Genomic DNA, 15,430 nt, shown 5'->3' on the forward strand with positions numbered 1-15,430 from the left:
GAATCAGAAATGTGAGCGAGTGCTTTTTCCACCTGTGCCGTGGTGGGCAAGTCACCTAACTGGAGCCTCAGTTTCCCCATCTGTAAAAGGGAAGGTTTGGGCTGCATAGCCGGAATGGCAGAAGCCTGGCAGAGACTGGCGGCCTCCCTGAGTGGAGAAGACAGACCTGAGAAGTCGGGGAGACTGAGGATCCACAGGGCAGAGGCACGGAGGAGGAAGTGGTCCGGACAGGCTGCTCAGGGTTTGTAGATGGGGGGCCTTGTGGGGAGGCCCTGGGGCTTGGTGGGGAGCAGCCGATCACAGCTCCACCACTGTGGAGCCCCTACAGGCCCACCTGCAGCTGCAGGGACCAGCTCTTGGGGGAGACTTTATCTGGGGCCCTGGGAGATGTGGCGGCTTTTATTTACATCCCCCCAAATCTGCCATGGTTCTCCAGGGTAGAAGAAAGCCAGGTGGGCAGGACGAGGTGGAGAGCCCCCTCCCAGCTTAGGTGCTCCCTGTTAGCACAGACTAACCCATGGGAGGTGAGCCTTGCACTACGGACCTATGCAGGACCCTCACTTTCACCTCGGCCTGGCAAGAAGCTTCCAGAATGAGTCCATCCAGGAGGGGGAGAACGTGAAGACACACTCATCCACAGCTGGGCAGGGTGGGGAGGGTCTTTGGGGTGGAGATCAGGCCCCATCTATCAAAATGTCAAGTGACTCAAGAATTGCCCTTCCAGAAATTTCCACGAGAGCCTCGTAAAGTGTCTCCTGCCCACCGTCGTTCCATTCAGCAGCATGCGCCGCTCAGAACGAGGGAGAACAAACGGGAGTGTCCGTGACTGGGGCACGAGATGGATAGGATGGGACAGGGCAGGACAGACCTTGAGAAGCCAGAGCGAGGTCTGCCTATGCAGGTAAGGAAAACGCACACGTGTCAGGTGACAACTGAAGGGAGGGGGCCATGGGAACACACGATCCCGAGTGGGCAAAAAAGCAAACTACAACCCCCACTCACTGTCGCTAAGCATGTAAAGTGGTGCAGCCACTGTGCAAAACAGTGTATGGAGATCGCTCGAAAAAAAATTGGAATGACCCTATGAAGCAGCAAGGCCACTCTAGGGTATAATCCGCAAAGAACAGAAAGCAAGGACTCCAAGAGAAATCTGCACCCCTGTGTCCGCAGCGGCAGCATTCACAAGAGCCAAAAGCTGGAAACAAGCCAGTGTCCATCGGTCCATCCGTCCATCCCGCGAGACACGAGTCAGCCGTAACAAGGAAGAGAATCCTGACCCACACCACGACTCGGGTGAACCTCGCTGACACTGGTCACAGAAAGATAAGTACCCCACCCGCTCATGTTCCCCCCTCCCTGTTCCCTGGGGTCACCTCCCAAATAAGCCACTTGGCCTTGAATGTGCGTGTCTGTTTCTGGGGGAACCAGTCACATGTGGATGAGTGCATGCTTGCGCAGACAGGTTACGTTTCTATATATAAATCCCAGCTGCACCCCGAGCCGGGAGCAACTTACTTAACCTCCCTGAGCCTCAATTTCTGCAGCAATAAGCAAGTAGCCGGACGCGCTCCCCTGCGGGACTGAGATGAGGGCGGTAGTAGTAGCTGTGGGCTCGGGTGCCACAACCTAGCACACTTTCCCCCGGCCCCGCAGGTGGTCAGTCCCAGACACGGGTGTCAGAAGGGCCGGGGTCTGCCCAGGCCTCTCTGCGGCCTCCTGCCTTCTCTCTGCGCACATTCGCCCCCTAATCTCCTCTTCTTACCAGGACACGGGCAGACTGGAGTGGGGCTCACCTCAGTGACCTTTTTAAATCTTAATCAGCTCCTGAACTACCCTGTCTCTGCACACAGTCACGTCGTCGTGAGGTTCCGGCCTCAGCACATGAATCTCAGGGGGACACAATTCGGCGCATCACGGGGACAGAGTGAGTTAAGGGGTGAGTACCTGGCACATAGCCAAGGGCTATAGATGAATACTTGTACATAAAAACAAGATTTTCTGGACGAGTCAGCCACTGCCAACAGTGTCCCCTGGGTGGGAGGGGATACTGGGGCTGGGGCATCCTCTGACACCAGACTCCATGCTTTTATTACCTTAATTCTTAAACTAACAACAATGATAAAGTAGTAACCCTCTCAGAGCACCTACCAGCGCCTGGCACCAGCTGGAGGTGCCTGGAAGATGGGTCTCCTTCTCCTGTCCTGGGGGTCAGGCATGGGTCCCGGGGAGGGGGAGGGGAGTGCAGCTCCCACCCGCATGTCTGTGCAGGTTTTGTCTCCATTATTCACACCTCCTGGAGGATCAGTGTCCTCCTGGTTAAGCCCAGGGGCCTCACGAAGGGGCTTGGGCCTCAGGCCAAATGCTCCACCCGACCCACCCCACCCCACCTCTCCCCACCCAGGCATCTCTTGGGGAGGGGGGCTTCTCCAGGCCTCCTGCTGCCTGAGGAAACTGCATCTGCTCCCTTCTTTCTCTGTCCCAGGGGTCTTAGAGCTCCTTCTCCAGCTGGACAGTCTTGCCCGGTAACCAACTGCCCATTGCTCAAATGGGGGAAACTGAGGACAGAGGGTCCGCAGAGAGTCCAGATCCCTCTGCAGCCTCACCTACATTATGCTTCAGTGTGAGGTCATTGGAGGTCACTTACCATCCCTTCCAATTCCGGAAGATGCTGCTCTGACCCTGGAGGAAGTGGGGACCAACCAGCTCTGGGGTGTCCTCCACTGAGCCCCAGAAATAAACGGGGAGGAGCCTGAGCTGGGGAGGGGAGCTACCTGGCAGGGGTGTCCCAAGGAGACACACTTGGGAAGCTCAGAGGCCTCCCCCAACAGAGGGACAGCTCCACGGCCCCCCTGCAGGGCTTGGGGTCCCATCACAACAAGGGTCCTACAGGGCCACGCGTGCAGGGACCCTAGCAGACAGGAATGGGATGGCCCAGGACTGGAGTGCAGCCCTGGGATGGCCTGTGTCCTCTGGCTACACCGCTACCTGTTTGCAGCCTGCCTGAAGCCATTTGGCCCACAGCCACCTTCTGCCCTGACAGGGCAACAGGGCAGACACATGGGAAGAACACTTGTCTCTCTTCTCTTTTTTCTTCCTTATAAATTTCATTTTTTCTTCAATCATGATCTTTGGGGCTCACAATTAACTGTGATGTGTAACTCAGAGCACCACTGCCCCTGCCCAGGCTCACTGGGCATCTGCTAGGTCTCAGTTTCCCCATCTGAGCAATGGAAGGCTGGACTCTTGCTCCTCCTCCATGGCGGGCTTGGAGAGGACCCACCCACTTTCTCAACTGCAGGGTTCCTGCTGAGTCCTGACCCAGCGGGAGGCGAGGAAGACCTGCCAGTCGGGGTCTGGGCCAGTGGAGGGGAGTGGGCACCCCTGAGACGCAGAGGCCGGGCCCTCTGGGGATACTCAGTTCATTATTCCCGGAAGCTGGTGCGTGTGTCTGTCTGTGCTCGTGTCTGTGTGTCCATGAGCATGTCTGTGTCTGTGCACGCACATATGTCTATGTGCACAGGACTCTGTGGTCACACCTGCACACGCCCACACATGTGCATAAACCCGTGCGTATGCAGGGCAACATGTGATGAGCCAATCCCTTGTGAATGGGGAAACTGAGGAAGCTGCTTCTGGCAGGAGTGAGAATGGCATCTTGCACTCTGGAATCCACGTCCGGGCCCCAGAGCCAGTTCTGACAGACAGACCCAAAGGTCTGGAAAGCCCCGGAAACGGGGAGCAAGGCTGACGGTCCCCAAGACGTTCCTCATGTGCCCCCAAGAGAGTCTCCCGTCTCTGAAGACGCCCGTTGCCTCCAGGTGGGTGTGGAACCAACCAGCCTCCTTCGCTCAAACCCAGTCTCCAGCTAGGATGGAGGAGGCTCCACCGGGTCTCCTGCCGGGCTTCCCCCTGCAGGGCCTTTGCTTATGCTGTCCCCTCTGCCCAGACTGTCCCTCCCGGCCCTGTACTGTCCTCTTTCCCTAGGTGTGAGCATCTCCCCAAGCACACCGTGCGCCTGTCACCCACAGCCCCCAGAACACGCAGCCACTGGCTGGTGCCCATTTTTGCCAAACGAATGGTGAATTCAGAATCTGTGCCTAGCTTGCCTGGCTCGGACTAGGCTCAGATTCGGCTAGAGGACCCTGGGGTCATTCCAGGGCAGTTCATTCCTGAGGGAACCACCTCACCCTGCAGGATCTCCAACTGCCCCCCCCCCAGTCCCTTTCAGTGGGCCTCCCCGCTCCCCCATGGTCTGGAAGAACTTGGCTCCGCCGGATTCATCTGTTCCTTCCACGTAGCTGAGACTTTTCTGGCTTCCAGCCTGGCTTTAACGGGTGGGGGATTGGTCGCCAGGACCCCGCTGGGGCCCCAACAGCCCTTTGTGGCGCCATCTGCCCTTGTCAATCTCGAGACTCCCGCCTCCAGGGACCACCAATCACAGCACAGGCATCCCGGTTTCGTCACCAGCAGCCAGTCAGCGCTTCCGCTGACCCCTCAGGCAGCAAGGTGGGAGCAAGGCCGCTCCAGCATCCCCCATGCCCGGGGCCCCACCCCAGAACCCCACACGTTCCTATCCATCCTGTCACCGTGTGCTTATCGGACACTCATGGGCCGCCCCGCTCCACCCGCGGGACTGTGCCTTGCTGCTCCGAACCTCGGTCTCTTCCCTCTTGGGAAGTTCCGGCTTCAGTGAGATCCTGCAGTCCCTGCAGGGCTGGCCACATGGAGGTCTGCCAGGGGCCGAGAACACGGGGTGGGCTCAGGGCTGGCAATTTCGTCAGGTTCATATCTGCCAGATGGAGAAGTGCCCCCCAACTCCCAGGGCTGAGCCTGGGGGTCCTGCTTTGATGTAGGCACCCATCCTGGCCCCCAAGCTTAGCCCATCTGATGGTGGACTCCTTTCAGGATCTGCACCCATCTCTGTGCTGGTCCTCAAGAGGGCCTCTTGGACCACACAATCCCCAGCCCCTGGGGAACCTGAGCCTCGTGTTCGGGGGTGTGTTTGGGGCCTCTTGCAGTGTATGAAGAGGGCCCCATACTTCCAAGTTCTGGTCAAGGTGCATCTGTGGGGGCAGGAGGAGGAAGCTGGATCTGTGGGTTCCTGTCACCTCGATCTCTACCTCCTGTGCACACAGGCGTGCAGTGCATGGGCTCAGCCCAAGTGCATTCCTGTTCCAGGCCTCCAAATACCGGAGGTGGGAAGTTATGGAACCAGATTCAGCCACCTCCTTACCCAGGAGCTCCCACTATGTGCTTGGGACACTGGTGGCCCCAGACAGGTCTCTAGGGTCAGAGTCCACCCCTTGCAGGGCCCTCCTCCACTCCTAGAGATGTCCAGGCTGCTCAGAGCACCCACGGGATCCTGGGCCCACCCCAACCCCACCTACCTTCATCCCCAAGACACACACAGGCCAGCTCAGGGCTGCACACTCGCATTATTTTATTTTGCTTTTCCAGTCTGAAGCTACTATCATGGGCGTTTAGTTATACAAATGACACTTACAAAAAATAAAAGACCAAGACACCCAGAGTGAGATGCATGGCAGAGATGAACTGGGGGGCGGGGGGGAAGGGGGTTGGCAGGGGCAGGGCTGGGAGCCAGGGGCCTGGGGGCTCCCCATGGGGCTCCCGGTGGAAGGTGACGCCCAGCTTCATCCCACCCCGAGACCCGAGGAGTCCAGTCGGACAGGGAGCACCGATCACACCGGGGGCTCTGGCTGAGGCGGTGAGGGGCTCAGCACCAACCAGAAGGGGACACAGGCCTGGGCAGGCAGGAGGGAGAGGGCCAGCGAGAGCTCCCAAGGAGGTAAGGGCAGGTTCTGGACTCAGGGAAGCACCGTGCCCCCCCCACACACAGCTAGCAGACAAGGAGGGCACCGACGCCCAGAGATGCTGTTTCAAGATTCCCCCACAAGACCCCTTGAAGCTCACTCTGGTTACCACCAGGCTTGCCTGGGTGCCTCCAGCAATAATGCTTCATTAAAAAAAGAAAATTAAAAAAAAAAAAATACTGATTTGGTCATTTTCTGCTTCCAGTCAGGCCAGGGTGAAAAGAAGAGAGACAGCAGGGCCCCAGCCCAGGGCGGGGTGTGCAGTGGGCAGGCCCTCTTGGTGCAGAGGGGCAAGCAGCCGATACACGCTGGTGTCCCCCCTCCCCCTCCTGCAGCCTTCCCCTGACGCAGGATGGTGTGCCAGGGGGGTGCCGATAGGCTGGGGGCAGGCACCCAGTTCCTGGGAAGTGGGGGGCAGAGGCTCTCGGGAAGGGGCAGGAGATTCCAGTTACCCCACCAGGCCCAGGGGCTTGGGAAGGCCTCCCAGCACCCCCACTCTCCTCGGCCACTTTGGGGAAATAAGGCTCAGAGTCGTCTGAGGTCAGAAGAAAGGGGTGCCAGCCTCGCCCACGGCAGAGAAGAGAGGACAGAGGGGTCTGAGATCCCTCCAAGGACCAGGCACAGGGCAAAAGGTGGGGGCACCGTTTTCTCTGGGTTTCCAGTTTGAAAGGCAAGGGGCTTGCCACCATGCCGGAGCCCTCCTGGAGAAGAGAGTTATTAGCAGAAGGGTCTGGGCAGGGCGGGGACGGGGCGCTGGGCGGCAGGCTAGTACTCCCAGAGAGTGGCTGGCTCGATGGTCTCGGCGCAGGCCTTCAGGACCCCCGCGTGGTCCCCTTTCAGGTAGCGCCCGCCCACCTTGATGGCCACCTTGTTGTAGTCACAGAATTCGAAGAAGAAGTCCACGGGGGTGTCGCTGCTGCTGGTGACCGACGAGTCGCTGCCCACTGTCCAGTACTTGCCTGTAGAGTCTGTGGGCGGGGGCGGGGGGGTGGTGGTGGCGAGACCTATCAGGCCCCACCCTGGTCCAGCTCCCCACCTCGCAATCACGGCTTCTGGAGTTGGGGTGGGTTCTGTGTGATGCCCACCCAAGCCTCCCACCCCTGCTGGACAGGGGTCCACGCCTCTTCCCCCCACCCGGACTTTAAGTCCCATAACTCAGGTGCGGGACACCTTCCCTGCCCACCCTTTCCAGAATCCTGTCTCCCTCTCTGCTCTCCTCCCCCTTCTCTAGCTTGGGGGCCGGGGGCAGGGAGTCCTCCGTCCTACACAGAGAAGAGGGGAAGGGGCCTGGTGGTAACAGGATAACCAAGTCACAGGACAGCCAGGCTGAGCCCCGAAGTAGAACAAGGGCTTCAATCCCTGTGCCGCCACACTGGCCCCTGCACCCCCCTGGGGCCACCCCCTCAAACCAACCTTTGATATTATAGGCACCGTCACTGAACTCCAGCTGGAAGACGTCATAGCTGGAGCGGTTGGCATCCAGTGTGCCCGTGACCTTGCGGCAGCCGATGAAACCATGCTCCCCGCGGAACACGATGATGGGGCGGTTGATAAGCTTCATGAGGAAGAGCTCCGAGTCCCCTGTCCCAGGAAAGGGGAGGGGCGGTGAGTCTCACAGGGTGGGACTGGGATGATCAGGGGGCAGCTTAGGGAGGGCAGGGAGTCTGGGGTCACCCAGCACGTCAGCGCTGGGACGGCGGTGGGGGTGGTTACGAGGTAGGCAGACCCTCCAGAGAACTTGGGAGTGGGGTGCGCCCACAGGTGGCTACCTGCTGTCTCCACCGAGGCAGCCAGCTGCCCGTTCTTCTTGGCTGTCACGAACTTGCCATTGGACGCTCGCAGTGTGATCCGCCGATCACGCCACTCGATGTCAAAATAGCAGCTGGCGTTCCTGGGGGTGGTGGGACAGGGTCAGGCGGGGCTGCCCCAGGGTCCCCGGGCCCCGACCCACAGGAAGGGCCAGCCTGGGCATGGCAGGGCACTCACTTGGTGGAGGCAGTGGACTGCACACCCCCAGTGGCCGTCAGCGTCCAGTACTTGCCCGTGTGGGTGCGGAAGGCGCACTTTTTGGTGTCGCGGTCGATCTCCAGCTGGAAGGTCTCCTGGTCGGTCTCCTCGTCCTGATTGGCTGACAGGTCCATACCTGCGGGGAGAGCTTCTGACTGGCACGGGGACCCCCGCACCCCGAACCACGGCCCTGCCCTCACATACCACCTCGGCAGGGCTGCCGAGACGCCTCAGGCTCCACGTCAGGGGGCAGGACCCGGGACCCCAGGCAGGGCCAGGCAAGGACCAAGGCCGGCTTCCTCCTCCCTCACATCATTTTTTCAGAGGCCAGAATACCTTCCAAACCAACCATCTGCACGAAGACAATCGGGAGAATCTTAATGTGGCCCAGGATTAACTATTAAGGATTGATTATTGTTAATCATATTGTAGTTATGTAAGAAAATGGCCTCATTTTTCAGATACAGACAAATATGTCGAGATGGAATGCCCTGATGTCAGGGATTTGCTTGAAATACCATCAAAAACAATGACTATAGGGACAGATGGAGCTAGATGGCAGAATATCGCCTCTGGGAGAAACTGGTAAGATTATATCCTTCCTGCTCTGCTCCTGTACGTGTGTAGAAGTTAAGAGTAAATGTAATAGCACACGTTCGTTTCAGAAAATTTACAAAACTCATAAATGGATAAAAATGGAGTCACACAGGGGCGCCTGGGTGGCTCAGTCGGTGAAGTGCCTGACTCTTGATTTCGGCTCGGATCATGATCTCAGGGTCGTGAGATCCAGCCCTGAGTCTCTGCGCTGAGCTTGGAGCCTGCTTGAGATTCTCTCTCCCTCTCCCCACCTGTGCTGTCTCTCTCTGGGGTGGGGGGGGGTAGGTCACACAGACCCCCATGCCCATCACACTGCAGAACACACTGCAAACAGCAGGTGACACCCTCCTTGCCGTTTTACCGGTTCAGACACACCCATTTTCTCTACGTCCAAGTGCATGCAGGCCACAGATCTTGATTCCCACGTGATCTAGGCAACATGCTCACACACGTTTCCCTGTCCTTAAATCATCCCATGTGACCACAGGGGGCTTCCGTGCTCCCACGCACTGTGCCCAGGGCTGATCTCTGGCGCCCCATCTGCGTGGCCTCTTCCAGCTACAAACTGGAAGTAGGATACCTGGTTCCAACAGAACAAAGTCACATTGCCCAAGCACCAGGGTTCTAAGAACCGCAACAGCAGGGACATCTGCCCACTCTGCTGGCTGCCCAGACCCAGGACTCGAAAGTGTGTCACCGTTTGGGTCTGGACACCTTTAGGAAGATGGGACCACAGTGGGGGGTGGCAGGTGGCCCTTCAGATGAGCAGATGGAGGCTGGTGGATGGGGGAGCCCCGGTTTCCCTCCCGGGACCCACCCATAGTTCTCCAGCACCAAGCAGAGCGCCCGAAGGGTGTGAGCCTGCCTTAACCCCCATCAGCACCAGGAGTGGGGACCTTCACCTCCACTTCACGAAGAGGGAGACTGAGGCAGAGGTGGTATGTCCTTGCCCAAGGTCACCCAGAGAAAAACTGATGAGTGCTGGTGAGCCTCCGGAGGGGAAGTGGGCAGACTCTGGCCTCCTGCCATGCTCTCTCTATGAACTGGACGACCCAGGGCCCTGAAGAGCTCCTCTCGGAACTCCTCGGTCTCAAGCCTCCAGGCCCACTGGGCCCCCTTAGCCCTGTCAGGGATCTGCTGGGAGGCAGGTAGTGAGCCAGACCCACCATCATAGCCCCAGTGAAGCACGGGGTGACGATGAGGGTCCACAGGGACCGGGCCCTCTAGGTAGCTGAACCACCAAGTACGGGACCATCCTAAGGGTCTGGGGAGCGCAACATGGGGCCGGAGTCCCCCAAAGCTGGCGGATGTGCCTCACCCCCACTGCTGCAGAAACCCACCCTTGAGCCAGCCTGCCCCAGCCCCGTGGCATCACCTACCCAATGTGCGGTGCACTGGCTGACCGGAAGGAGGGAAGAGACAAGAGGAAAGACCCCTACGGCCACACTCCAGCAGCAGATAGGACCAAGGGGACCTCAGAAAGAGGGGCAAAAGGGGCAGGGAAGGGACCTGGATTAGAAGTCCAATCTCTAGCCGGAGGTAAAGCGGAAATCAGGAGGCTCCTTCCCAGGGAGACTTAGCCAGGGGCAGCCCTGTGCCCCTCGGAATCCATACTGACCTCCTCCTCCCACAGAAAAGAGACGGAGGCCCCGCCCCGGGCCACACAGCCGCGGCCATCTGCTCGGCTGCTCAGCCCCCATCGGCTGCTCGTGTCCAGTCCTGGACATGGTCTGATGGAAAGGCCTGGGCCAGCTAGGGAGCCACCCAAAGTGGGGGCCAGGCACCCTCGGCAAGTGCCTTCCCCTCACTCAGCCCGTATCCCTATCAAAGGGTCTCTCCATTCTGCCAGGAGGTTGGAAGGATTCAGGGCCCTGGTGTCAAGCTGACACCAGGTCTTCCGACCCCAACAGGAAGGAGTATAGGGGGTGTCTCCCCAACATCCAGCGGGGCCCCTCCTGGCTCCAAGCCCCTGCCCAGACAGGAGAGGCCCCACTTGGCCTTGGAGTCTCTAATTAGAGCTGGGTTACTATGGGAACAGGGTTTTCTTTGGGATTTTTCTTTTCATCAACAGCAGCAGCAGCACTGAGTCACAGGCCCACAGGAGCCCCAGGGAGGCAGATGCGGGGCTGGAAGAAGCTCATCTCCTGCCTCCCCCCTTCCCCCACTCTGCCCGTTCCTCTGCCTCATGGCTTTTCCTGTCACCAGCCTCTGAGCCATTCCCTATGGTGGCTCTGAGAGGGCACTCCATCCCCCTCCGACTTAGCAGTTCCCAAAGTCTCCTGGCTGTCCAAAAGAGGCACTCCCCACCACCCCATTCAGTTTAGGGGAAGGGGCCTGGAAGCTTCTGTGGCCTCCCTTCCCCTACCCCTCTCTCCACTACCTGACCACCTCAGACCCCTTCTCCATCCTTGCACAGAATGAGGGCCTGAATTACCTCAAACGCCCTGCCTCTTCAGGAGAGCTCTTACACATCCTGAAAAGCCCAGCCTGACCAGCCCTTTCTCTGCGGGCCAGCCAGCCTGGCCTCTGAGTGCCTCTAAGTGGCTGGGACAAGGCACTTCTGAGCATGGAGCCCCAGGGCACAGCTGGCCAGACGCAAGCAGGCTGAGAGACCAAGTGGGAAATGTGAACCTGGCGTGGCTAGAGTCCAGGGCAGGTGAGACTTCAAAGGAACACCGGGAGACACACACACACACACACCCACTGGGAAGTGCTGCTCACCCAGCCACCCTGCCACCCTTCATCCCTGCCCAAGCCAGGCCCTCACCAGTGACGTGGTCACCTGGCTTCCAAATGCCTGTCCCATCAGTCCTCAGGCACCGGGACCCCACTGCCTGGTGGCTGAGATGGCCCCCTTCCGACAAACGAAGCCTGGCTCAAAGAATTAGTCCAGGGCAGCCCGGGGCCGGCCCTTTACAGATGGGGAAACTGAGGCCAGAGAGCAGGTTGCAGCATCAGCAGGGAGCACCCCACCCCCACCAGGCCAGGCCTGTGCAAGCCTGTGGGCATGATTCACATCCCCCCTGCCAGCTAAGCGCAGGATCCTCCTCTTTCCTGGCTGGCTTTTCCCAACATGTGTCAGAAGCACAGACACGGCCTCCTTTGCCACGCAGGCCTGTGCAAAATGGCCTCTGAGACACGCCCCCAGCCCCGGAGCAGCTCCAGGTCCTCTGGTCTCCTCCCATCCCAGCAGGAAGCCTTGCTGTCAGCTAACACGAGAACAAGATGAGGACCCCAAGATCCGAGGCCCAAAGAGCCCCAATCTCAGCCCCCAAAGACCCCTCCTCCAAAGAACCCTCCTTGTACCTTTAAACTAGTAGCCAACACTTCTCCTGGCCCAATTTCGGGCTCCCCCTGCCCCATCAGCCTGAATCACACTGTGACACTCCCAGCAAGCACTAATAAAGAGGAGAGGGCATCTGCCCAGACTCGCTCTGCTCTTCCTGACCCCGAGGGCTGGGGCCAGGGCCACCCGCTCTTCCTCATCTCCCCCAAGGAAGACACCGGATGCAGCCCGGCAGGCACTCGGCATGCCTGCATGGGTGGGTGCCCATGGTGGCCCCACTGGCGGTTCCAGTCCCACCTACCAACCTCACAAGCTCCTTCTCAGCCATACTGGGCTTTCTGCTCCTGCTTGCCTCAGAGCCTTTGCACAAGCTGTGCCTTTTGCCTGCAACACTTCCACATCCCGATACATGCTACCTTGTGTTCACCTTTCAGGTCAGATCCACTCTCCTCTTCAGAAGGTCTCCCCCACCCCGCAGTCTAATCTGAGATCCTGATGTGCTTTCTGGACCCCAGGCCTTTGCTTGACACCTCTGGGATACTGATCCTGTCCCAAGAGGAACATCAGTTACAACAGGGAAGGGTCCAGGCACAAATGCTCATACGTTCACCAATGAACATCTCTCACCTGGAAGGGGCTCAATGTTTGCTGAAGGGGTGAGTCCTGCCCCACTTACACTGTGTGAGGGGGGAGAGACATCCTGTGCCCTGGAGGCTGGGAGGCATGGGGCGGGGTCAGAAAAGTGCCTATTCTGTAGTCAAACAGAGCCAGTTCTGCATGTTGCTTACTTGCTGTGTGACCTTGGGCAAATGGCTTCACCTCTCTGGGCCAAACAGGCTCATCTGTATAACTGAAATAGTACTGCCCAAATCAATCAGCAGACTCAGGCACAGAACAGCCATTACCCCACCAGGCCTCCACCCACTGCAAGCCCCTCTCCACAGTCCCCGCCAGAGTCAGGAGGGTGGCCATCAGGATATAGGCAGGGAAGTCCACTCTACCAGGAGGGCGACACTGACTGGGCTCCCATCCAGCCATCTCCAGACGCTAGGGCCCAACTTCCCACTCAACAGAGCAAGACCCCCACAGGTCCCTCCAGCGGGGCCTCCGGCTGCAAAGAATCAACTCTCTTCCTTGCCAAAGGAGGCACGAACGCGCCAGAAGGAAGAGAAACCGCCCAGGGGGAGAATCTAAGAAGGGAAAGGGGGGGGCTCACTTCTGGCGCGCGGGCCGGTAGGAAATGGCCAGGCCAGCGGGAGGCCCGGGAAACGACGAATCGAGTTGCACTCAATTGTTCCAGGAGGCATACTCGGGGTTGGGTTCACCCGAGGGTGGGGGCTTCCCGAGGGAGCGGGGCTAGGGTCTCCTGGCTCACGCTAAGTCCGCCCTCCCGACGCCCGCAGAGCAGAGCGCACCAGACCGGAGACGTGCGGCGGGCGCAGGGCGGGGTGCCTGGCAGGGCGCCATCCGCGCCACGCCGTCCCGGGACCCAGGCGCGAGGAGGGAGCCCGCCTCCAGGAAAAGCTCCGGACTGGGGCACTAGGCCGGGGACGGCGCGGGGGGTCCTCAACAGGGGAGACCCGCAGAAAACCGATCCCCTCTCCCGCCCCTCCGCATCTGGTTTTCCCATCTGCAGAGACCGAGCAGGACAAAGGGGGCGAGGGAGGGCCCTCTGGAGGAGCCCGCCCCCCTGCTCACAAAGGCCGCGGCCTCGAGCGCGGGGCAGACACGGGAGGAGGGGTTGGGGGGGAAGGGCAGACACATGGGACGCACCCCCCAGCAGAGGCCCGACCCTTCGGGGCTCAAGTGGAGGTGCAGAAAGGCCCGGAGGGCTGGAAGGTGGAAGCGCACCCTGCGGAGATCAAAGGCTCCCCCATCCCGCCTGCGCTGGGAGGGCCATGGGGGGTGGGGGTGCGCCCCGCGCGCGTAGCGACCCTCCCCAACGCCCGTGAGCTACAGGCCCGCTGACTAGGGAGGGGCACGAGGAAAGGGGGGAGGGGCGTTTCCCCCCTACTCGGGACTGGGCCGGGCGATCCGCGGGATTGGCGCGCGTGAAGAGTCCCAGGCAGGGGGTTCGGAGGGTAGCACACAGGGCGGCGCCTACGCGGGGGTCCAGGGAGCCGCAACCCCAACGCGGGGTGGGGGTGTGCAGCGGTGCCCAAGGACGGGCAAGGCCCCACCCCTCGCCCCCTCCTCCCGGCCCAAGAGCACGTCCCGCGACGAGGCTGGGTGGCGGGCGCGCCTAGCGGGGGCGCACCGGGCGTCGCTAGGGATTGTAGCAGCGCCGCGGGCGAGAAAGGGCGGGAGGCTGGAGGTACGGGGGTGGGGTGCGCTTTGTGCACGGACCGGGAGAGGAGGGGGGGCGGCGTCCCCACTCACCCTGGCGCGTGGACACGTTCCTCTCGTTGGCCGCCTGCAGCACGACCTGGGCGCAGCTCTGCTCCAGGGCGAAGAGCTCGTCCTTGCCCACCTTGGTGGCCTTGCCCGCCTTGAGCGTGCCGCTGGGCCCCGACGGCGCCAGGTAGCGGCCCTCGCAGTCGCGGAAGGCCACCTTGCCGGAGCGGAACTCGAGCGTGTAGCCGGTGGCGGGCTCGGGGCGCGCCACCAGGCGCCCGTCGTGGCGCAGGAAGCGGTGGTCGGCGGTCTGCACGCTGTAGCGCTGGTCCTGGAAGGCCAGCGTGATGAGCGAGTCGACGCCCCAGGGCACGTCGCGGTCCACGGCGATCTCGTCCGCCGGCCGCGCGCTCAGGTGCGCATAGCGCTTGCGGGTCAGGCTGTAGATGTTGACCTGCGGGTGCATGGCGATGTGCACGCTCCACTTCTCAGCCGGCGACACGGTCTGTGCGAAGCAAGACAGGCGGTCCTCGGTGCCGCCGAAGTAGCGCCGGTGCACCTCGGACTGCAGCGACCAGCGGCCGTCGTCGTGCGCCACGATGAGAAAGCGGCAGTCGGGGCCGGGCACCTCGCGCTCGCAGGTCACGTTGCCGTCCTTGTCCGCCGCCAGGTAGCGGCCCAGGTGGCTGCGAAGGCACACGGCCGCGCTGCCCGCCTCGTCGGGCGGCTGCTCCAGCGTCCAGATCTGCTTCTTCTTCAGGCTGCTGGCCGACGCGTTCACCTTGAACCCGAACGCCTCGGCCGTCAGGTACTTGTTGCCGCAGTTGATGAGGCCGAACTGGATCTGCACGGCCTCGGCAGTGCCGTTGGCGGTCATGGTGGCGGCGAGCGGGAGGGCCCCGGCGCGGCCCGGGAGGTCGGTGGCGGGTCCCCGCGGCGGCGCCCTGCTCCTTTGTTCGCGACCACGGCCCGGCGCGCACCCTCCGCAGCGCTCCACAAAGCAGGCCCGCGGCGCGCGAGCCCCTTTCTAGGCGGGGTGACGTCAGCGCCGCGAGGCCCCGCCCCCGCCCCGCCCCGGGGCTCGACGGGGGAGGGGGCGCAGGGAGCGCGCGGCGCGGGGACCGGAGGGGCGCGGGTGGCGGTTCCGCTCTCAGCGTGTCCCCGGTTCTGCACCGCCGGCCTCTGCAGCGCCCCCACCTCGCGCCGTCGCCCGCTCCCCCCTAGTGCCAAGGCCCCCCACCCCGCAGCGCCGCTGCCTGAGGATCCTCCCAGAGCTCGGGACCCTTCGGAGGCCCCCCATCCTAAGCCTAGCGGGGAGGAAGGGTTTGAGGTTGTGACAGAGACCGCAAAGACCACAGAACACATCAGTACTGGG

At 61.2% G+C, this 15,430-nt stretch overlaps 1 protein-coding gene across 2 annotated transcripts; it reads right to left on the minus strand.

The window, feature by feature from the left end:
* Positions 1-5,423: 5,423 nt before the first annotated feature.
* On the minus strand, positions 5,424-15,067 carry FSCN1 (fascin actin-bundling protein 1). 2 transcript variants are annotated; one of them, XM_026516331.4, is made up of 5 exons: positions 14,101-15,066; positions 7,818-7,974; positions 7,601-7,722; positions 7,245-7,412; positions 5,424-6,799 (listed from the first exon to the last, which is right to left on the minus strand). In XM_026516331.4, the coding sequence occupies exons 1-5, from the start codon at positions 14,930-14,932 to the stop codon at positions 6,597-6,599; spliced, it is 1,482 nt and encodes a 493-aa protein (XP_026372116.1). In that variant the 5' UTR covers positions 14,933-15,066; the 3' UTR covers positions 5,424-6,596. The 2 variants fall into 2 exon arrangements, with proteins under 2 accessions (XP_026372116.1, XP_057171329.1); XM_057315346.1 differs by having other exon boundaries at positions 5,424-7,412; positions 14,101-15,067.
* Positions 15,068-15,430: the final 363 nt, after the last annotated feature.

This window comes from Ursus arctos, unplaced genomic scaffold (assembly GCF_023065955.2).
Source record: "Ursus arctos isolate Adak ecotype North America unplaced genomic scaffold, UrsArc2.0 scaffold_2, whole genome shotgun sequence".
In the NCBI taxonomy this organism is placed as follows: Eukaryota; Metazoa; Chordata; class Mammalia; order Carnivora; family Ursidae; genus Ursus; species Ursus arctos.

Excerpts from the sequence above, each read along its gene's own strand:
- FSCN1 (XM_057315346.1), bottom strand. The coding sequence starts at position 14,932 with ATGACCGCCAACGGCACTGCCGAGGCCGTGCAGATCCAGTTCGGCCTC. Across the intron at positions 7,723-7,817 it reads CAGTCCACTGCCTCCACCAA|GAACGCCAGCTGCTATTTTG; the intron begins GTGAGTGCCCTG and ends CACCACCCCCAG. Across the intron at positions 7,413-7,600 it reads TGCCTCGGTGGAGACAGCAG|GGGACTCGGAGCTCTTCCTC; the intron begins GTAGCCACCTGT and ends TTCCTGGGACAG.